This window comes from Oncorhynchus kisutch, linkage group LG15 (genome assembly GCF_002021735.2).
Source record: "Oncorhynchus kisutch isolate 150728-3 linkage group LG15, Okis_V2, whole genome shotgun sequence".
Classification (NCBI taxonomy): domain Eukaryota; kingdom Metazoa; phylum Chordata; class Actinopteri; order Salmoniformes; family Salmonidae; genus Oncorhynchus; species Oncorhynchus kisutch.
The window spans coordinates 69,873,027-69,895,681 of record NC_034188.2 but is presented as its reverse complement, the minus strand read 5'-3'; the positions used below and the strand labels follow the sequence as shown (position 1 = coordinate 69,895,681).

General features: G+C 44.4%; 1 protein-coding gene across 3 annotated transcripts in view; it reads left to right on the top strand.

The window, feature by feature from the left end:
- LOC109905795 (protein C-ets-1) overlaps window positions 1-22,655 on the top strand; it is a 46,864-nt gene that overhangs the window by 1,831 nt on the left and 22,378 nt on the right. The window contains exon 3 of one of the 3 annotated variants that reach the window (XM_020503400.2): window positions 2,323-2,479. In XM_020503400.2, coding sequence (XP_020358989.1) covers window positions 2,323-2,479 — 157 coding nt within the window. Of the gene's footprint in view, window positions 1-2,322; window positions 2,480-11,099; window positions 11,534-17,018; window positions 17,724-22,655 lie in introns of those variants that run through there. The other 2 variants (XM_020503401.2, XM_031791010.1) reach the window with 2 other exon arrangements.

Here is a 22,655-nt window from a genome sequence, read left to right as displayed (position 1 = left end):
AGTAAATACTTAGAAGTGTGGGGCCCAACCATCACTGAGTCTATTTGGAGTCATGCAGAGCACCCTCACAGGAAAACCCTTTACCATGTAATACCATATTGATGTGCTATAGAGCAGGTTATTTAGGCTATTTGTAAACACAGTCTTTTTAACACCATCCAAATGAAAGGACCATATGAATACAGCCTGTCAGATCACAGGAATCAGGGACATTGGGATTCCTGTCAGGTGAGCTCTGAAAGGTGAAGGCCGAGAAGCGCTGGCAGAAATGTTCCCATTTGTATGCAGAATGTAGCCCTGTTAGACAAAGAGGACGAGGTCACATGCAAATATCAACCCAACCTGGCTCTGGTACAAAACATGGAGGGATAAAGCTCCCTCGCCCCTAATTGGCTCAGGTGGTTCTGCATGCCTTTGAAATTGAGATTACTGTACCCGAGGCCAGACGTGGTCAAAAGGTGAACCTAGGTTGCCACAGAGTTTCCTATGAATTGACATGTATTAGTAGAGAAAGGTCCTCTGATTTCCCCGCCCTCTGCTTTTGTGATTTTCCATGTTATTCTGGAGGTTGTTTATGTGAAAGAAATGGCCAAGGTTTCCATGTTTTGTGACCATGTCCTGTAAAATGAGACTGTGGAAGAGGCTGTAGTTGAATTGCCCCTGACTCTCCTACTTTCACATATCAGATGTGTGGCATCAAAGGTTCATCCACACAAGGGATGGAGGACTCATGGCAATCTACTTTTGCTGGTCCTCCAATATCACTTTAAAGCAGTGGAGGCTGCTGAGGGGAGGATGGCTCATAATAATGGCTGCAACAGAGCAAATGAAATGGCATCAAACAAATGTAAACCATATGTTTGATGTATTTGATACCATTCCACTTATTCCCCTCCAGCCATTACCATGAGCCAGTCCTCCCCAATTAAGGTGCCACACACCTCCTGTGCTTAACAGTGCCGATACGACTGCCCTCTTCCCCTGGCTATCACTCCCCTCTCCCTGCCAGACTGGACTGATAGTGCCGTCATCGGCCCACGTACCCCCTGGAGACTTCCCTAGATTAGACTCCATAGTGCCCTCTCACTATTAGGTGGCTGTAAAGCTGACAGCCTACTGATAAACCCGGCATCGCTTTAACAAGAGTCCTTATCAGCAGTCAGGTACCCTGACTGCTGAGGTCTCTACTCCTAGCCATGCCTGTTGTGAAGACCGACCAGGCGGTAGTCAGTTAAGTGGTGAGGTTACAGGAAACACCACTATTGTCCCTATGGTGAGCTGATAGAGCTGATAGATGGAAACTGCTACTGTAGAGGCTCCCATGCTTCTTGCTACTGGTCATCACATCCCTACCAGGTATGCATCAGATATCACTTTCAGAGTGTCACCAGAGTATGATCACCCATTTCTTGAAGTAGTGCATCAGAACTGCATCAGAACTGCATCATGTTCCATGTGCTTGCTTAGTGCGATTTTGAGTCAATGGAAAATGTTCTCAGAGTAGTCCTGACCCGTTATCTACTCTCCTGCTATTTCTTGTATCCACATACGTACAGTATTCCTATATGGTCCTCCTCCCAACTACTCATTCACTTTGGACTTCCCCTCAGTCCAATCTGAGGGGACAACAGATTGAAACAAAGATAAACCTATTGAATCCAATTTAGCCATCATTTTATCTGTACTGAAAGTGTAAAACAAAACCATCTCCACTCCAAAATAGTATTTTTTTAAACTCTAGCTTGGTCTCTCCCCCCTTACAATCGAGCTCAAGAGCTCATTGACATTCTTACAGTATGTCAGTAAACCTTTTACTCACATGTACAGTAAGCAAACACAGTTTAAAAGTAAACAAAATGTGAGGTTGAGATATACTGCATCTGTGCCTGGCTGTTGCTGTGCAGTAGGAACCAGGTTAGGGTTGGGCGATATATCATCTTTTAAGGTATGGATCCACATACCGGTATGGATTTTTACAGTACTAAATATAAAGGTATTTTAATACAGTGTTAAATAAATGAAAAGTTCTACAAATTGGACTACTTCACTGTCAGGTTTGTCCTAGTTTGGTTGATTATAAAACTATCATGATGGAGAAAGCCCATTAAAACTACCTAGAATTAATTTGTTGCCATCCTAGGGTCATGCACTATTCATAAAACATTTAAAACATGTTATTCAGAAACATAAAATACCACCAAATACCACCATACTGTCAAAAATAAGAAACATATTGTGATATAATATTTTGGGCCAAATTGCCCAGCCCTAGACCATTTCCAGGCTCGGTATGTTCATTGTGGTTTTGTGTTGCCTTTACAGAGGCAGAGTGGAGGGGTGGCTATGGGACCACTGACCCAGCTCCCTGGTATGGTGGTTCACCCCCAGCAGCAGCCGCACTACCCCCCACCCAGAACCCTTTACCCCCAGGACATCACCCTTCAGGAGGTCCCCAATGGACACGACCTCATACCCACAGGTAGGAGCCAAAGTAAGCCTCTGACTAAGAACAAATCCTACAGAACACAGTTGTTTGCCTGTTTGTTCAGGTCACTGCACTTAATACAGTGAATTAAGCAAGCAAAGTGAAATCTGCCTTTTAAATTTCTCAAAGGAACACATGGATAGCCTCATATAAACAGAAACTATATTGGGGTAAAATGGAACTGAGATTGGGGATGAAAGAGATTGTTCATTGTGGATTAAGTGTTCACTGCAAACAAATTACTTTGTGTGGAGAGGTGTGGCAAATTAACTGTGACTCACATACAGGCACACACACACACCTCGTCCACCACATCTTACACACACACACACACACACACACACACACACACACACACACACACACACACACACACACACACACACACACACACACACACACACACACACACACACACACACACACACACACACACACACACACACACCAGTCCAGGCAGTCTGTCTTGCTCCAGAGTGCTGCATACAGAGCGGCCGGCTGAGCAGCCCCGAGGCCCCCTGTGGGTCTCCTCCTCCCTGGGGACCATGGTGACGTTGACCCCAGGGCCGAATGCCTTTACCAGATGCCTCCTCCTCTCCTCCTCTGGGGACCTCCACATGCCCCGCATTTTTCTGCCTGCACTCTGTTTTTTTCTGCCGTTTATTTTAAACTGGAACATTCCTCCCAGTGCATTGCCTCTGTTTGACTCTGGCCTCCCTCTTTCTTAAGAGTGATTTATTCAGGGGACTGGGACACACGCCATGGGGGATTGGGGGGGTGGTGCTTAGGCCAGGCACCAGCTTTCTTCCGTCTCCTCCCAGGCTGGATGCAGGGGCACAAGGGAAAGGAGGACAAAAGGACAGCCGTCTTTTTCCCAAGCCTCTGGTTCCCCCCGGGGGATAAGGTCGGGGCTTGATCTGATGGGATTTGCTGATGTTTGTTGCTGGAGACACACTCCTTTGGAGCCTCCAGTGGTTCCAGTGCTAAACCGTTGACATAAACATTATCACATGGAAAAAAACGACCTCCAGTTGACCTCCTCTCCCTCCTGATGGTGATCAAGCAAACCACTGCCGTTCATTCGTCCGCGCAATGCAACCACCTGTAGACGCTATTAGAGTAATTTGGTGACCCCACAGTGTCATATACATGTTGTTGCTGTCATTGAAGTGTAGCCTCCCAGTGTATGGAGCTGAAACCTCCTAATCAGTAACCCTTGACATACTCAACTTCCTAAAACCGTTGATCTGACCTATATGTTTCTCAAACTAAAATATTTTGACTTCTTATCCACAGTCGTTTGAGGTCATCTCAATAACCTGTTGAGAAAACCAACTATATAGTAAGGATAGAAGTGAAGAAGTCTTCTTTGGCTGTCTGTGCCACCAGCAAACATGCTCTTCCTTTCCTGTAGCCATGCTCTACCGTGTGTGTAAGTTTGGCTTGAGACCCCTCTACACCTTGCTTAGCTTTGAACACATTTGCGTGTGCTTCCCTTTCATATTTTACAGCCCAAGTCACTGCGCACAATTAATTGGTGACATATTTCTGCTAATGAATATTTTGCCAGCTATTACATGTTTCCTTTCGTGGAACCAATGCAATTAAACACAGATACCACCTCAACTGCTGTTTAGTCACGCTAACATTATGGAAAATGACTGCCTGTGTGTCAGCATCCATCTAGAATGTCCAATACAGTATACAACTTGTGAAGAACCTCTTTGTGTTTCACTATGTATTCGGCCAATACAAACTGCCCTGGTTCTCTTTCATAGAAATGACAGCTAGGTGCACTGAGTACTGGGGCCGGTAATGAAAATGTTCTCTACTTTTTTATAGAGGAACACAACTTAAAGTTTGAAAGACTGAGTTCCTAACACAGTACTGTAACACCCTTTTAGTTTACATCGCTTGGATTTATAGCTTGTTGCTACAGTAACTGTGAGAGAGACCTGAGAGCTGATGTGGTGAAGGGATGTTGTATGTTAAAGGGCATTTGCATGTTTGACCCTGAGCCCACTGTCACACACAGCTTCCTGACATCCGCCGTACCATAACCCCCCTCTCACTTTCCTCTCTTCTCCACTCATCTCCTTTCCAGTCTTCTCTGCTTCACTCTTCTCTTCTCTTCTCCACTCCTCTCTTCTCCACTCACAGAAACCTAGCCACTCTCACACCGCTGGGTCTGATCATTAACACCCACTTAGAGATTCATGATGTGTGTGCTGCACAGTCTCACTGAAACACAGAAACACACATACACACACACTTTACTTCCGGTAGTCGCTCACACCCCACATAGTCCTTCATTAATTCACACCAGTTCTCTGGCATGTATTGTATTACTTCAGTAAAAAGCTCACTTCCACACACATCCACTCCCAGGCACTCAGGATCTCACTGTACATTTAAACATCCACTCCCATTTAGAACACAGCTGTGATATGGAACCCAGGGACCATTGGTCTGGGTTTTATTTTATGTGATTTAACAGCTGGATAGTAGGGAGGGGGGATGGTCACAGGGCCAGGGCTGAGGGTGGTGGTTTGGAGGGACGGAGGGAGGGAGGGAGGGAGGGAGGGAGGGAGGAGGAGAGTAAAGGAGTAAAGAGGGGAGGGGGGAGAGATTGGGGACAGGGGGGGTGGGCGTCTTTGCCTCTGATGAGGGGCACGTCCTCACGGGCGCAGGCCTATTTATTTTTTCTAAGAGTAAACAAGCAGCCTGCGGGGGTCTGGAGGTTATGGGAAAGGAGGAAACAGTGATGCTAATCAGGCCGAAGCACACTTCCCCCAACAATAAAACAAAATGAGGGGAAAAAAGAGAGACAACTCTGAAGCAGAGGGTCGCAAAACAGCCCCACTTCGCTAGGCTATGTTTTTGTGAGGGGTTGTAGTAGTGACATTGACTTTGTTTGTAGGGATAGCTGATAAGCTGGCATTGGGCCGGGCATGGCACAGCCATTAGGCATATGTACAAATTGTTCTCTAGAGAGCCTCTGTACATAGCTGCATAGACCAGTTCTGGTAAGGGTAAGTGGGGTCAATTCCTCTACGGTGACTAACAAGTGACCACATATACAGAACATTCAGTCATCAAGGAAATACAGTACCATCATGGGAAGAGGTGATGCAACTAATGCCAGCTCATCGGAAAGGTGGAACATGTGGGTATGATCCAAGAAAAGACCTCTATTGTAAAAATGCTATTATGTGGCTTAGTAATACCTACTGTCATTACACGCGTATGAGTGTGTCAGGACTGAACAATGTGTCAGTGTAGATAATGGGTAATGAGTATATTGTTATTATCAAAATGGTATTATAATCATATCACATTTGGTATATTGTGAGCTTTTACAGTCAACCAATGAATCCATCTAGTGATGTTAACACTATATTGTAATGCAGACCAGCTTATAATAAACAGGCTGTAGTCTAACTGGGGAGACGAGGGGCTTTCCTTTAGCTGCGGGTGGTGGTTGAGCTTCATCAGTGAGCTCTCTCTCTTTCTTTCTGTGAAAGAGAAGGTCGGAGGGATGGAAAGAAGGAGGGAGACCTGGGAGGCTCAGAGACTCCGGGGGAGGGGGGGGTAATTGAATTATTTGCACAATGGAGTGATGGGGGGCACGTGGTGGCGCTAATGGAGGAAGATACGTCTTTTTTAGCGAAGGCAATTGTTCAGAAAGAGCTTTTGTTCAGGGAGGCCCAGAACCACCCCCAGCATACTCACTCAAACACACACACAGACGTGCACACACACACACACACACACACACACACACACACACACACACACACACACACACACACACACACACGCACACACACACACACACACACACACACACACACACACACACACACACACACACACACACACACACACACACACACACGCACACACACACACACACACACAGCCTGTGGTCCTGTCCCTACTCGAGGCCTATGATCTCAGCAGAACTGCATCCAGTTTATGGCATCCCCTGACGGCTAAGAGACCAGTGTGCTGTGTGTGTATGTGTGTGTGTGTGTGTCAATGAGTGATTGATCAATTACTCGCTAAGTGGTGTCTAAGCACAGGGAGGCCAATCCAGTCATGCCATACCCATTGGCTGGCACTAGCAGCAGGTTATTTCAGCTAGCTAGCTGTCAATTAACCCCTGGTAGCAGCATCAGGTCCTTTCAGCTAGCCTGGTGTCAGTTAACCCCTGGTAGCAGCATCAGGTCCTTTCAGCTAGCCTGGTGTCAGTTAACCCCTGGTAGCAGCAGCAGGGCCTTTCAGCTAGCTAACTGTCAGTTAACCCCTGGTAGCAGCAGCAGGGCCTTTCAGCTAGCTAACTGTCAGTTAACCCCTGGTAGCAGCAGTAGGGCCTTTCAGCTAGCTAACTGTCAGTTAACCTCTGGTAGCAGCAGCAGGGCCTTTCAGCTAGCTAACTGTTAGTTAACCTCTGGTAGCAACAGTTGGTCCTTTCAGCTAGCTAGCTGTCAATTAACCCCTGGCAGCAGCAGCAGGTGTACCAGTTATATGTCTGGATTAAGGAAAAGCAGGCAGCCATAACAGATGTGCCTGAGGATCAGCTTTAGCTATAGCTGCTAAACTGCAATGCTATTGCATGAACCCCTAACTGTCAAAACCATGGCAACAGCATTTGCCAGGTAAAGAAGCTAGACATTGAAACCCAAGTGCACATGTTGCCTGATCAGTGGGAGATGATGGTGGTGCTGCTGCTCAGTCTCATGGGAGGGCTGTCACTTACACGTACAATGACATGTATAGACTTTTTCATTCCCATAAACACCCGTTCTTCCTGTAATTGTATACATTGTATACATTACAGTACAATTACAGTGACTAACATATATGGGAAAGGAAACCTAGTCAGTGGTACAACTGAAATGTGTCTTATGTGTTTAACCCAACCCCTCTGAATCAGAGAGGTGCTGGGTGCTGCCTTAATCAACATTAACAGCATCCAGGGAACCGTGGGTTAACTGCCTTGCTCAGGGACAGAATTTCTATTTTATTTTTTTACCTTGGATTCAATCCAGAAACCTTTCAATGACTGGCCCAACACTCTAACCACTAGGCTACCTGACGTAGTAGTATCCAGGAAACTGCATCTTTGGGTAAACAACAATAGCCCTAGTTCTTACAAATGTAGGATCTTCATTTGAGGCAGTTTGCTACAGCAGGAAAAGCATAAAATAACATTTCCTGCAGCAACAAGTTGTACATTTCCTGAATTTCACTCCTGCAAATTAAGATCCTACATCTGTACCTGGCTTTTAGAATGATAATGTTTTATTCATTTTAATATTTCCTCTCAGATTATGTCTTTGAAGTGTTTTAGTAAAGGGAGACCCAGCTCTTATTCACTTGTTGTAACGCTCATGGAAATGAGTTTAGCAGGCCAGAAAGATAATACTGAATGAAGACTAGAGTGTATCAACCAAGTAGAAAATGGGTACATCAGTCTGCCTGCGCTTATATGTGTCTATGGAGCTCTCAAAACATTAAACAGAAATGTATATTCAACTTGACCTATTTGCAGAACTGAGTAAGTTTCAAGCTAATATATTAAGTGCATAGATAGATTAATACCCACTTTAAATGTTCACCATTAACACATGGATGATACATATAAGGGAGCGAGAGGGGGCATAACGCACCCCCATTGAAAAGGCCACTCTGCTAGCTCCAGTCCAGATATTAGTCAGCAACGCTATTAGTCTTAATGGCTGTTCTCAGGTACAAAGGATCTGGAGTAGATACAAGGAGCTCATTAAGCCAAAACAAAGATGGGCAGTGAGAGGGAGAGAGAGGAGAGTGACTGACTGACTGAAATGAATTGAAAGGTACCCTTAAACCATCCCTCCCACCCTCTTGACGGCCCCTTGTGAGGAGCAGTGAGACCGCAGAGGCCACACGACATCTCTGCCTGGCATTTCCACTACGGCTGATATCTGTCAAGTGAAACATTATCCAGGTTCGCTAATGGAGATGGTGAAAGATCTCTATTTAAAAATCCATACATGATCAATACCCCTGGCTCCCCTAACTCCCAATCCCATTTAGAGGTATACTGTAGCTACGTACATGCATAATCATGTTGCCTTGCATATTAGGATGGACCATATTGACTTATCTAGCTAACTATGTTATTTTGTGTATGCAGACCTGTGTACATTGGATGCTGATACACTGGCTAAATCCAATGTCACTGTATTGTTTGTTTGAGGAATTAATTCCACATCTCACAAACAATGAAACGATTGTACTTTAGCTGTCTACTTCTACCAGCAATCTTGTCTTGGACAGACCGTCTTACTGTTGTCAACATCGCTAGGTTCCACTAAAGAAGCAATGAGACCTGCATGTGACAATTGCAATGACAATCTGTTGCCATGGCAGGTAATTTCCATATGGTTGTCTTTGTGCCAAGTGGAGCACCAGCACCCTTTCACTCTTGCTCATATATTCAGCCATTTTCCTACAAGAGGCAGAACTAAATCTTGATTCAATTTCCGAAATTACACGCTGATTGTCCCTCATCGGAGTAGCCTAAAAAACTGACTAACACATGAAATGGAACTTCTAGATAAAACAGTAACCCTTACAAATCAAATTAGCTGTGATGGCCATGATGACAGGGGCCCCAATTTGATTTGTGTCGATAAAGAGCCAATAGATCAATTTATTTGGAATTTTCTGTGTCCACTGAGCAATGGTGGTTTTAGCATTTAAATCTTGGTGGGGCAAACTCCCCCCAAAATGTTTTTATGCATGCCAGGAAATCCACTACACAACACAACACTAAACAATACATGAATTGCACTATAATGGTGACAAACGGTGCCCACAAACTGTTGGGCCCTACATAAAGCTGTCCCAACAGCAGAGTCCCAACAGCAGTCCCAACACCTTACCACTGCTACACCTGGATATTAGCAGAGCCTTGTCTGGCAGCGAAACAGTTCATTCAGCCTTGTTGTGCTGTGCTCACTTCAACAGGAAGGTGGTGCGGCGGTCCTTCGTAGGCTAATTTTGTCATCAAACTTCATCATGAAAGTCTGGCATTCTCTGTATTTATGGGGTTTTCAAGACAACTGAGAACTCTGAAAAAAACAAGGTTGAATCATGACGTCAGTGATCTTCAGGTCGAAGCTCTAGAAAGAGCCCGAGAATCCCGACTTGGAATTCTGAGTTGGATGCTCTTTTTTCCAGTGTTCCCAGTTGTCTTGAACTGACTGTAGTATGAGATTTCCCGGTTCCAAGTTTCCAGCTGGATTGACAACATGCCCAATGTTAAATGTTTATCCTTTCAAGCTTGTGAAAGAGACCCCTAAACCCAGATTTGGACCACGCGCCCACTCCACTGAATAGCAGGCTAGTGATTTCTTTGCAATGCTTGCAGTTAACCAATGGTAGATGAGCACCAATACGTTTTATGTATAATTTCTCTTCATATGAAAGGATTTTCCAGTAGGTTGTCGATTTGATTAATGATGATGACTGCTAGCTTGCTAGCTAAGATTTTGAAAGTATGATGTCGACATAATCAGTCCAATCAAAGCTACGGTAGATATAACGTGATTTGACATCATTTTATACGTCGCCAATGACCATGAGCCTTCTTGGATGGGCAATTCTAATGTAACCCTGTCATAGCAGCACCCAAGGAGCTTAAATCTTCGAGCTCTCCCCATAGATTTTGCGGTGGCGTAGTGTCCCAATGAGTGATAGAATACTGAGCCAATCACAGGTGCAACTACAGAACATTACCAACCCCTACACTCCATATGTTCCGCTGGCTGAACATAACACCACAGAAAGCACTGAGCTAGGCTGAAACACCTGTTTGTATGGATGCTTTATTAACTCAATGATAAAACATTTTTACATTGTTTGCAAACTGATATCTGACACATATTAGTGCCAAAATAACATGCAAAACAGGGGCAACATTTTTTTGGGGGGGGGGCAAAATATGCTCTGCCCCACCTGCCCTGAATGACAGGTTGCCACTGCCACTGATTGATTTAGGATATGTTTCAAGTTTCAGCAGCATCAAATCCTGTGCATTCTCCCAAGACGTCATCCTTTTTCAAAAGCCTGAGAGGCAGTTCTGTAAAAAGACAGGCTTGGTTTTTATTGATCAGTACAAGGTGAACAGGAAATACTCTGAGGTGTTTATGAGGACGCGTGGACCCTTGGAGTTGGACACAGATGGTCCCCTTAGACTGAAATGCTTGTTAGTGCCTTCAGAAAGTATTCAGACCTAAGAAATAGCCTAACTAATCAGCTGTCCAAAATAGCCTACTACCAGCCTCCGAATTGGACTAATTTGCGGGAACATGCGGATGATTGATTATCATAGAAAGACAGCAGGCAAGAATGTAATTGAATTGTGAATCACTGGTGGAGTTCGTTTGCATGGCCCGATGCTCCGGTATGTTGGAGAATTCACTTAAAGACCAATGGAATGGTGTAAAATGAGAACTATGCCTACCCGGGGAACCGGGCCATGCAAAACGAGTTTGACCACTGGCGGTAGAAACGCCGCCCCTTCAGATGCCGGTGGTACATTTAGGCTCCACGGAGGGAACAACACAACCTCTTTCGTACTGCTCAGTCAGAGCGACAGAAACGCCCTGACGGAGATAGATAGAGGGAGGGGATGAGAGAGAGAGAGAGAGAGAGAGAGAGAGAGAGAGAGAGAGAGAGAGAGAGAGAGAGAGAGAGAGAGAGTAGCGGACAGAGAGCGATTGAAAGAGAAGTTTGTAGACTTACTGGATACATTTTGGTGGAGATAAATTGAAGCGGGAGGACAGGAAAAACGCAATATTGTTTTTGAGTAAATCAAAACTTTATTGGACGGCAAGGGAAGAAAGCATTTTTTTTGTAAATTATCACGGAATTCTTGTGTTAGAGAGAGAGACTAAATTGATCATCCCGTTATCGAACAAATTGATCTGATGATCATGACGGCAGCTGTCGATATGAAACCGACATTAACCATCATAAAGTCTGAAAGAATGGACGGTGAGTACAGCAACTTTTGTTTTTTGACATCCAACATTGTAATTACTGTTGCCTATGATCGCTCCGTATGTTTCATGTTGTGCGGCGCATAGCGGCTTGCATTTAAAACTCTGGTCAACTTTTATAAGGCAAATGCCATCCTATTTAGTGCAACATGTATCAGTGGAGGTAATAAGTATTTTTCTATGATAAAGCCATCATTTAGCCTAACGGGATATGTCCGTGTCCTATCGCGTCTTCACAATTGTTGTGCATGCAAAACATTCATTTGTTTATTGTGTAAACGAATAAGACAACGTTTTTGGATAAATGTTTGTGGATCAGTTGTGCTGGATAAAGTTGTGCTGGATAAAATAAGGGACAAGGGGAAATACATTATTACTCGTATGCAATTTAGGCTAAATGGTATTCCCGTTTACATAATTGTATTTCTTAATCGTCCATCTCATGTTCTCAACATACCGGTCTAATGCTCTGTGTCACACGGCTAGACTGCAGGCTAAAGCTGCAGCTGCTGAACCCTGCATTAGACTGACAATCATATTTCATGGATGAAGAGTTAATTTATGAGGAGGCAGGATTTATTACATAAAAAACAGGAGTATGTGACCAACAAAATGTTATTTGATTTGAAGAGTTAATTTATGAGGAGTCATGATTTAACTATTTAACCTATATGAACACTTAGTTCAACTATGGCAAAGAACATGATGAGACTAAAGCAATCAGTATGACATTCTGCCTACTAGTGTTTGAAAAGTTCCTGTGTGTTTAGAAAAAAAAAGATGTTCATTTGACAGTTGACACTTCTACTCAGTCATAAAACGTTTGTTAATTTGAACACATTATTGATGGAGCTGTACAGTAGCCTTGTGCCTTTAGTATGTGCCTTTAGTATGTGCCTTTAGTATGTGCCTTTAGTATGTGCCTATAGTATGTGCCTTTAGTATGTGCCTTTGGTATGTGCCTTTAGTATGTGCCTTTGGTATGTGCCTTTAGTATGTGCCTTTAGTATGTGCCTTTGGTATGTGCCTTTGGTATGTGCCTTTAGTATGTGCCTTTAGTATGTGCCTTTGGTATGTGCCTTTAGTATGTGCCTTTAGTATGTGCCTTTAGTATGTGCCTTTAGTATGTGCCTTTTGTATGTGCCTTTAGTATGTGCCTTTAGTATGTGCCTTTGGTATGTGCCTTTGGTATGTGCCTTTAGTATGTGCCTTTAGTATGTGCCTTTAGTATGTGCCTTTAGTATGTGCCTTTGGTATGTGCCTTTAGTATGTGCCTTTAGTATGTGCCTTTGGTATGTGCCTTTAGTATGTGCCTTTGGTATGTGCCTTTAGTATGTGCCTTTAGTATGTGCCTTTAGTATGTGCCTTTGGTATGTGCCTTTAGTATGTGCCTTTAGTATGTGCCTTTATTATGTGCCTTTAGTATGTGCCTTTGGTATGTGCCTTTAGTATGTGCCTTTGGTGTATTTTCTTCCCTTTTCAAACGAGTTCCCTCTCTAGAGTCAGCCTTCTCTTTCATGCTGAGTAGATCGTGCCTTGCCGGGCACCTACTATCATAATCCCATCTCCCTCCCTGGCCACCCAGAGTAGCCCCAGTCCAGGGAGGGGGTGTCATATCAGGCATGCTGCTGTCTGCATGGGAAACCACCACTGGTGCCCAGTCATCAGTACTACCCTCTCCTTTCCCCCTCTCCTCTCCCCCTCTCCTTTCCCCCTCTCCTTTCTCCCTCTCCTCTCTCCCTCTCCTTTCACCCTCTCCTCTCCTTTCCCCCTCTCCTCTCCTCCTCTCCTTTCCCCCTCTCCTCCTCTCCTCTCCTTTCCCCTCTCCTCTCCTTTCCCCTCTCCTCTCCCCTTCTCCTTTCCCCCTCTCCTTTCCCCCTCTCCTCTCCTCTCCTCTCCCCTTCTCCTTTCCCCCTCTCCTTTCCCCCTCTCCTCTTCTCCTCGTGCTGAGTGGTTTAGAGAGAACCAGAGGCAGACGGGGTTGATGAGTGTGCAGGCCTGAAGGCTGGATATCCTGCCTGTTGCCCGTAAGGCCAGGTCATGGTTGCACTGGGCTGGGGCATGGAGTGCAAGCCCACACAACACAGTGTTTGAGTCTGTATTTAGAACTATGTGGTTTAATTCCCTTCAAAGTGACACTGTTCTTTTACATTCAGAGTCAGGCTGATTTCACTCTTTCTTCCTTCATTGAGAGGGCTGACTGGGCTTTAATAGCTAACATTAGGCTAATATTCAAATCTATACATTTATGGCTTCAGAAGTGTGACAGCTGTTAAGGTGGCAAAGGCTTGAGATGCCAAAGAAACATGATACATACACTTCTCCGTAACCCGTTATGCAGAAAAATAAGAAGAAAGTGTAATGACTCCTTGAGGTCAAGCACCGGAGATGTGTTCACCACCTTAACTCAGATTACACCTGCAGGAGGAGAGCACGCACGTACACACACACACACACACACACACACACACACACACACACACACACACACACACACACACACACACACACACACACACACACACACACACACACACACACACACACACACACACACACACGTGTGTGTGCGCACATACACACATACGCACACACACTCATGGTAACGCACTCATATCAAAAAGTTGCTGACAGCTGCAGTGGGGTTGCCAAAACATACCGCTATCTTGCAAAGCCATTTCGCAATGCTAGCTTTCTCTGCCGACCGTGTGTGCTGGGGTCAGGCTGTAGCTGCCAAGACTCTCTATATCAGACATACACATTACATCTACTCCTTCCCTGTTTCCATGTAGCTAGCTTCTCTCACTGCAAATAGGACAGTAGACCAGTGGCCCACTGATGAAGTGAACCCTTCCTGCCCCGTCTGATCAAAAGAGGAAATTGTGATGTTCCCCCGTGGCTGAGTTATACTGAGTAGGCATGACAGAACATGACAGGATCTTTGTGAATGGTGGAAAGGTTTAAGTGAGCCATAGAGTGATGATACCTAGGCAGAGGATTTTGTTATTCTCTATCTATGTACACACACACACACACACACACACACACACACACACACACACACACACACACACACACACACACACACACACACACACACACACACACACACACACACACACACACACACACACACACACACACAAATCAAATGTATTTATAAAGCCCTTTTTACATCAGCAGATGTCACAAAGTGTTATATAGAAACCCAGTCTAAAACCCCAAACAGCAAGCAATGCAGATGTAAAAGCACAGTGGCTAGGAAAAACTCCCTAGAAACGCAGGAACGTAGGAAGAAACCTAAAGAAGAATCAGGGTCTGAGGGGTGGCCAGTCCTCTTCTGGCTGTGCCGGGTGGAGATTATAACAGTACATGGCCATTTAGGCCAGATTGTTCTTCAAGATGTTCAAACGTTCATAGATGACCAACAGTGTCAAGTAATAATCACAACGGTTGTAGAGGGTGCAACGCACGCACACACGCACACACACACACACACACACACACACACACACACACACACACACACACACACACACACACACACACACACACACACACACACACACACACACACACACACACACACACACACACACACACACACAGCAAGACAATAGGATTAAGTGGTTGGAGTACATCTCATTGTCTTGTTTATTTTTCTATCTTTGTGAAGGTGCAGTGAGTGTCAGTTTACTGAAGCTTTTTTCACTCTATCCCACTGAGATAATTCATTTTAAGTGCCTACAGACTGTGGAGGTTAAGGGTGATCCCAAACAAAGCTGTTTATATACCAAAAAGCAGGTTCCTGAGTGTTACTGTATAAGTACTGACATAGTAGATCCTTCATTCCCACACAGAAGTCAGATTTGAAATGAGTAGCGTCGATGATATATTGGGAAATACTAGTGAAAGATTTCTACAAGCAAGTGAATACTTGGCAATAAAGTGTTGCTATATTGAATTCGATTTGACTGTAAGCCCAGTCCAATGTAGAGCATGGTGCAGTAGCTGATTACTCAGTTTATCAAGTAGCCATAACAAAACGATAAAGCTAAGGAGTGGAGCTGCGAATGCTGAGATAAGTCCGATTCCTTCTCAAGATGGGGGGTGTTGGATTGCAAAATAACAGGGCCCCTTTTTCTGATTTCAAAAGAATGTAGCTCATGGCTTCTTTACAGTACTGTACTTACACTATTCCTACCACTCTGTATCGTGTATAAGGACATGTGCTTTCATGTACTGACTGAGTCCTCCCTGCATGGTCTAGGATCCCTCTCTCTCTGTTCTTCAGGTCTGCAGGTCAGGGTTCATTGACTGAGAGGAATGTGTGTGGCAGGCAGGCCTGCTGGGTGCGAGTCTCCCTTTTATCTGGTTAAGACGCGGCTGCTTGTCTTAACTGGCATGCTGCACCACCGGGCTGGGCGGCTACACTCAGGGCCCCCTATGCCACCACACACCCATGTCACATACAGCCAGCCAGGGTCCACAATGGGCCAGGAGCCAGAGGCTGACGCCCGACTGTCCCTCCCCATTTTGGTGCCTGTTGGTATGGTGAGGAGTGTTTTCCTTCTGGGCAGGGTGGCTAAAATAAGCATGTGTCAGCTCAGGGCTGGTTTGACAGTGTCAGCACTCCTCCAGTAGTGCTGTGTAAAATGCTAAATGTGCCCGTGTTTGAGCCCGCCTGGCCGTTTGGCAGCTGTGCAAATAGCGGTGGGGCGATTCAGGCTCCTCTGATGTGGGTTGGTGCTGCTGGACCCAACAGAACAAACAGGTATGCTGAAGTCCATTTCACTTTGCCGAATCAAGTAATGGCCAACCAGGATGTTCGATCAAAAAGCACTTTTTGGTGTCTGGTATTTGGTGCTTTGCCCATAGTAATTAGACAGTGTTTAGCTAAACAATGTCTCCATGATGCCAGGCTGCCATTGTGCCCAGTGGATACACTGAATGCCTAGTCTCCCGAATGTGCCTCAGACTCATCTCATGTGGGGCAGATGTTTCAAAGGCTGGGCTGTTGGTAGAATGGTTGTCTATGAAGAGGAATACTTTTCTACTGGCCACAATGACCCAGTGTCTCTGCTGTGAATGGGCTATGATGTCACCCTATAATATCATTAAATGGGTATCTCCTCCCTCCTCCTTCTCCTCCTTCGTTCATTCATCTCTCTGACCTTAGTCCTGCCCTGTTAATCTGTGAAACATTATCGTGCGTGGGCAAAATCGGGATGTCTCTCTTGTGACTACACGCATTAATTTAGCCTTTCAGAACTTAGTCATATAAAAGTAGGCGTGCTACCTTGTGATACATCAGTGTGCTAAATAGTAAGCATATGTGGAGAGTGAGCGCAAATAAAGGCATTTGAAGGTGTGGCACATACTGTAAGATGTGCTGAAAGCATAGGCATGTGTGGAATCGGGGTGAAAAATGTATTTGGTTGTACTCTACATCTTTTTGAAGTTCTATAACGGTATGTCAACTTCTTGTAAGATGATTTCTTTAGACCTTGTCAAAAACAGAGTAGATTCATCTCTTGGAGTGTAGCCTTCACCAGTAAGCCTTCTCGAGACGCCAACCAAAACAAAGAAACAGCATGTCCACGAGTTAGGAAAGAAGAAGTAACAAGCTTGAAGGTTTTTTACAGCCTCCTCCCTCTCATTCCTCCTCTCCCCCTCTCCTTCCTCTTTTCCATCCCCTCTGTGGGCCACATGAGCATCTCTCAGTCTAACGTCACCTCAGGCCTTGATGTGGCGTCGGCCTGTCTCATCCCAGCCGTCTGTCAGTCTCTGCTAATCACTGAGTCACAGCACCCGCCACACCACCGCGTGCCACCGGCTGCCTCCTGCCGCTACAGGCCCTTCCTCTCCCCATTACTCTACATTACTGTGCTGACTGGGAGAGCTAACTGGTGGGCTCCACGCTGCCTCACCAAACCATAGCTGTGTCTGGAGGTGTGGCCAACCACCTCCCACACGTCCCACCATTCCCTGTGTGTTGCACTACATGTATTTCTGTCCCCATACTGCTGTTTTACAGTTCCTCATCGGGAGGTTGTTTGCCCAGAGTAAACTATGTTTTGTCTGGTATAGACATCAATCTGTGTCCTCTGTGTCCTCTGTGTCCTCTGCAGAAGGCCCAGTCGTTTGCTTACGGCCAGTGGCCCAGATTTTCCTAATTCCTTTCGGTAAGCATTTTCAGTTTTCTGCAGACCACCTGTTTTTGGAGTCAGCATTTGGTCTGCTTTTGTAATCAGGCTAGTAGTGAACGTCCCATGAGCCACAGACTGTATGTCAACCCTACTACATCAGAGGGGTATTGACAAGCAGGTCTGCTCTCCTTAGCAGAGAACAATAAGGAAAGCTGTGGCGGGGGAGGAGAGTTATATGATGTAGGTGAGACTCTGTGGCGCTCTCACGTCGAGTCGAGCCTCAGTGATGCAGGCACAGTCAAATCGGAGGCACATGTGCTCTGCTCTGGCACCTCAAGGAAGGGGGGTTGGGGCTGGGGTTGGGGCTCAGGCTGTGGTTGGTTGGGATTTGGGTGTTTGTAACAGCTGGATGCCTTAGATTTTTTATTTATTTATTTATTTCACCTTTATTTAACCAGGTAGGCCAGTTGAGAACAAGTTCTCATTTACAACTGCAACCTGACTCCTTCTCTCTCTTTCTTCATATCTGCATATTTTGGATGGAGTGAGTGGCCTGGCCTGGCAATCTCCAGACTGAGTGTTGCTAATAACAGTTACTGTGGGCATCTGGAGGAGTCCCAAGGGCCCATCCTATTGAGAACTTGTCTTTGACACCGTTCACTTCTACCACTAAAGAGCTGCTGGGACACAGTCCACTGGCAGTTTCTCATAAAACCACATTAAGAGGTCTCTCTACATGCTCCTGCCTCAACACTCAGACCTCAGACTCCAGTGTGTTTTTATGGGAACCTCTGAGGAATAAATTACAAATAGTGAGTAAATAACAACATTCTTTTAGAAAGCCTAATTTATTTAGTCATGTTTACTCACGGCAAGAGGAACACAATGTTAAGTCCAGTCATTCTTTGACAGTGTGAGTCACATCTACTCAATGTTTTGCCTATACCTGCATTTGGATGAGTGTGTGAGTGAGTGTAAGGGTATGTACGCTTCCGTGCATATTTTCCTGTTGCTGTTGCTGTTATCTGTTACACATCATTAGATCAGCACACACACAGCTATATCTCTCTGAAGTGTTGCATTGCATCAAAAACCACCTCTATTGAGATAGTTTTTTTTTTTAAAGAAGAAGAAGTAACCAGACGTTTGATATGTTTTACAAACACTAATTTCAACTCGAAAACAACAACGTTCCATCCAAAATAGAGGGTAATTCAACTACAGTATTTGACCTCCAACCATTTTCTAAGAGGGCCACAGTCATTTTCGGTCACACTAAAGGCACACAAGAAAGCTGTGAGAAACACATTAGTGATTGTAAAACACCAGAGGAATGTATGGCACGCAACAGGAAAACAATGTGGTCTGCAGGGAATTTATTTATCCACTATCTGTCTCCCATGCTTTAGAATGAGCAGAGCGCATTACGCTGTGTGATGTAGAATTGTATCCATGGCTCATGGTGTTTGTGTGCGTAGAATGTCACAAAGAGAACTGTTGAATGAATGAATATTCCATTAATAGGACGGATTCCCCCTACTTTCAGTCGGTATCGCTTCCCGCCATATTTCAGAATGGTGTCAGGAAACTGTACTCACGGAATGTTGCAGTTTAGACAAAAGGGGTCAGGCCTGGTGGGTTTGTTAGAAGAATGCAAGCGAGCGAGTAAACTGTTTGTCAGATATTTTGTGTGTTTGCTTTAACGCCTAAACAGTTCCCCCAGAGCATCCCCTGTGTGTTTACAGCAAGGCTGGGGCCAGGGAAAGCTGCTACATGCCGCTAATCTCACACCACCTGCTCTGCTCTCTAGTATGTACTCTAACAGCTAGCCAGAGCCCTGGTTAACTCACAAACAACATAGAACAGACGTCTCCTGCTTTTATCCCTTGTTCCTTGCCTTGGGTGGATTGGAGTGCTGTGAAATGCTGAAATGTGCTGTAGGTGTTTTTCATAGAGAGTTGGGGCATTGCACAATCTGTGTATGTAGTTTTGCAGAGTGAGACATTTTGTAACCCAGTCGTTACTTCTATTTTGAAGACGCATAAAACCATCTGGTCTTTCTCTATGATTGAAGCATTGAGTGTATGATTGTGAGCAGCATATATGGTGACCATGAGCCATTAGTAAGAGCTTTGTCTCGGTTTTATCCCTTCTGCAGAAAGCAGGGAATTTCCACCAGCATTCAAGAGAAATACACTCCACCAGGCATAGCCAGCGATCAATTGAAAAAGGCAGCTAATGTCATCACGCAATAACTAAGACTGGTAAACAATATGGACTTAATGCACTTACTACACATCAGAAACTAATGTGATTTCAAAGATAGAGAAGAGAGAGAAGGAGAGAAGAGCAGCTATGGAGCATTAGTCTCTGTTAGCATCAGAGTGGTGTTCCTTGAGAGCTATGTGCTTGTGTTGTAAAGAGAGACAGACAGACTGAAGAGTTGTTTCAGGTCTGGTCAACAGTAGTAGTAGTTACTGCTCTGGTCAACAGTAATAGTAGTTACTGCTCTGGTCAACAGTAATAGTAGTTACTGCTCTGGTCAACAGTAATAGTAGTTACTGCTCTGGTCAACAGTAATAGTAGCAACAGGTCTGGTCAACAGTAGTAGTAGTTACAGGTCTGGTCAACAGTAGTGGTAGTTACAGGTCTGGTCAACAGTAATAGTAGTTACTGCTCTAGTCAACAGTAATAGTAGTAACAGGTCTGGTCAACAGTAGTAGTAGTTACAGGTCTGGTCAACAGTAGTAGTAGTTACAGGTCTGGGCAACAGTAGTAGTAGTTACAGGTCTGGTCAACAGTAGTAGTAGTTACAGGTCTGGTCAACAGTAGTAGTAGTTACAGGTCTGGTCAACAGTAGTAGTAGTTACTGGTCTGGTCAACAGTAGTAGTAGTTACAGGTCTGGTCAACAGTAGTAGTAGTTACAGGTCTGGTCAACAGTAATAGTAGTTACAGGTCTGAACAACAGTAGTAGTAGTTACAAGTCTGGTCAACAGTAGTAGTAGTTACAGGTCTGGTCAACAGTAAAAGTAGTTACAGGTCTGGTCAACAGTAGTAGTAGTTACAGGTCTGGTCAACTGTAGTAGTAGTTACAGGTCTGGTCAACAGTAGTAGTAGTTACATGTCTGGTCAAGAGTAGTTGTAGTTACAGGTCTGGTCAACAGTAGTAGTAGTTACTGGTCTGGTCAACAGTAGCAGTAGTTACAGGTCTGGTCAACAGTAGTAGTAGTTACTGGTCTGGTCAACAGTAGTAGTAGTTACAGGTCTGGTCAACAGTAGTAGTAGTTACTGGTCTGCTCAACAGTCATATTAGTTACAGGTCTGGTCAACAGTAGTAGTAGTTACTGGTCTGGTCAACAGTAGTAGTAGTTACTGGTCTGCTCAACAGTCATATTAGTTACAGGTCTGGTCAACAGTAGTAGTAGTAACAGGTCTGGTCAATAGTAGTAGTAGTTATTGGTCTGGTCAACAGTAATAGTAGTTACAGGTCTGGTCAACAGTAGTAGTAGTAACAGGTCTGGTCAACAGTAATAGTAGTAACAGGTCTGGTCAACAGTAGTAGTAGTATTTATATGTCTGGTTAACAGTAGTAGTAGTTACAGGTCTGGTTAGCAGTAGTAGTAGTTATAGGTCTGGTCAACAGTAGTAGTAGTTACAAGTCTGGTCAACAGTAGTAGTATTTACAGGTCTGGTCAACAGTAGTAGTATTTACAGGTCTGGTCAACAGTAATAGTAGTTACAGGTCTGGTCAACAGTAGTAGTAGTTACAAGTCTGGTCAACAGTAATAGTAGTTACACGTCTGGTCAACAGTAATAGTAGTTACAGGTCTGGTCAACAGTAGTAGTAGTTACAGGTCTGTTCAACAGTAGTAGTAGTTACATGTCTGGTCAACAGTAATAGTAGTTACAGGTCTGGTCAACAGTAGTAGTAGTTACAGGTCTGGTCAACAGTAATAGTAGTTACAAGTCTGGTCAACAGTAATAGTAGTTACACGTCTGGTCAACAGTAATAGTAGTTACAGGTCTGGTCAACAGTAGTAGTAGTTACAGGTCTGTTCAACAGTAGTAGTAGTTACATGTCTGGTCAACAGTAATAGTAGTTACAGGTCTGGTCAACAGTAGTAGTAGTTACAGGTCTGGTCAACAGTAATAGTAGTTACAAGTCTGGTCAACAGTAGTAGTAGTAACAGGGATGGTCAACAGTAATAGTAGTTACATGTCTGGTCAACAGTAGTAGTATTTACAGGTCTGGTCAACAGTAATAGTAGTTATGGTTCTGGTCAACAGTAGTAGTAGTAACAGGTCTGGTCAACAGTCGTAGTAGTTACAAGTCTGTTCAACAGTAGTAGTATTTACAGGTCTGGTCAACAGTAGTAGTAGTTACATGTCTGGTCAACAGTAATAGTATTTACAGGTCTGGTCAACAGTAATAGTATTTACAGGTCTGGTCAACAGTACTAGTAGTTATGGGTCTGTTCAACAGTACTAGTCGCTATACTAGTAGTTATGGGTCTGGTCAACAGTAGTAGTAGTTATAGTAGTAGTTAAGGGTCTGGTCAACAGTAGTAGTAGTTATAGTAGTCGTTAAGGGTCTGGTAAACAGTAGTAGTAGCTATTATACTAGTAGTTATGGGTCTGGTCAACAATAGTAGTAGTTATGGGTCTGGTCAACAGTAGTAGTAGTTGCAGGTCTGGTCAACAGTAGTAGTACTTATAGTAGTAGTTGCTGGTCTGGTAAACAGTAGTTGTAGTTATAGTAGTAGTTATGGGTCTGGTCAACAATAGTAGTAGTTATTGTAGTAGTTATGGGTCTGGTCAACAGTAGCAGTAGTTACAGGTCTGGTCAACGGTAGTAGTCGTCACAGGTCTGGTCAACAGTAGTAGTACTTATAGTAGTAGTTGCTGGTCTGGTAAACAGTAGTTGTAGTTATAGTAGTAGTTATGGGTCTGGTCAACAATAGTAGTAG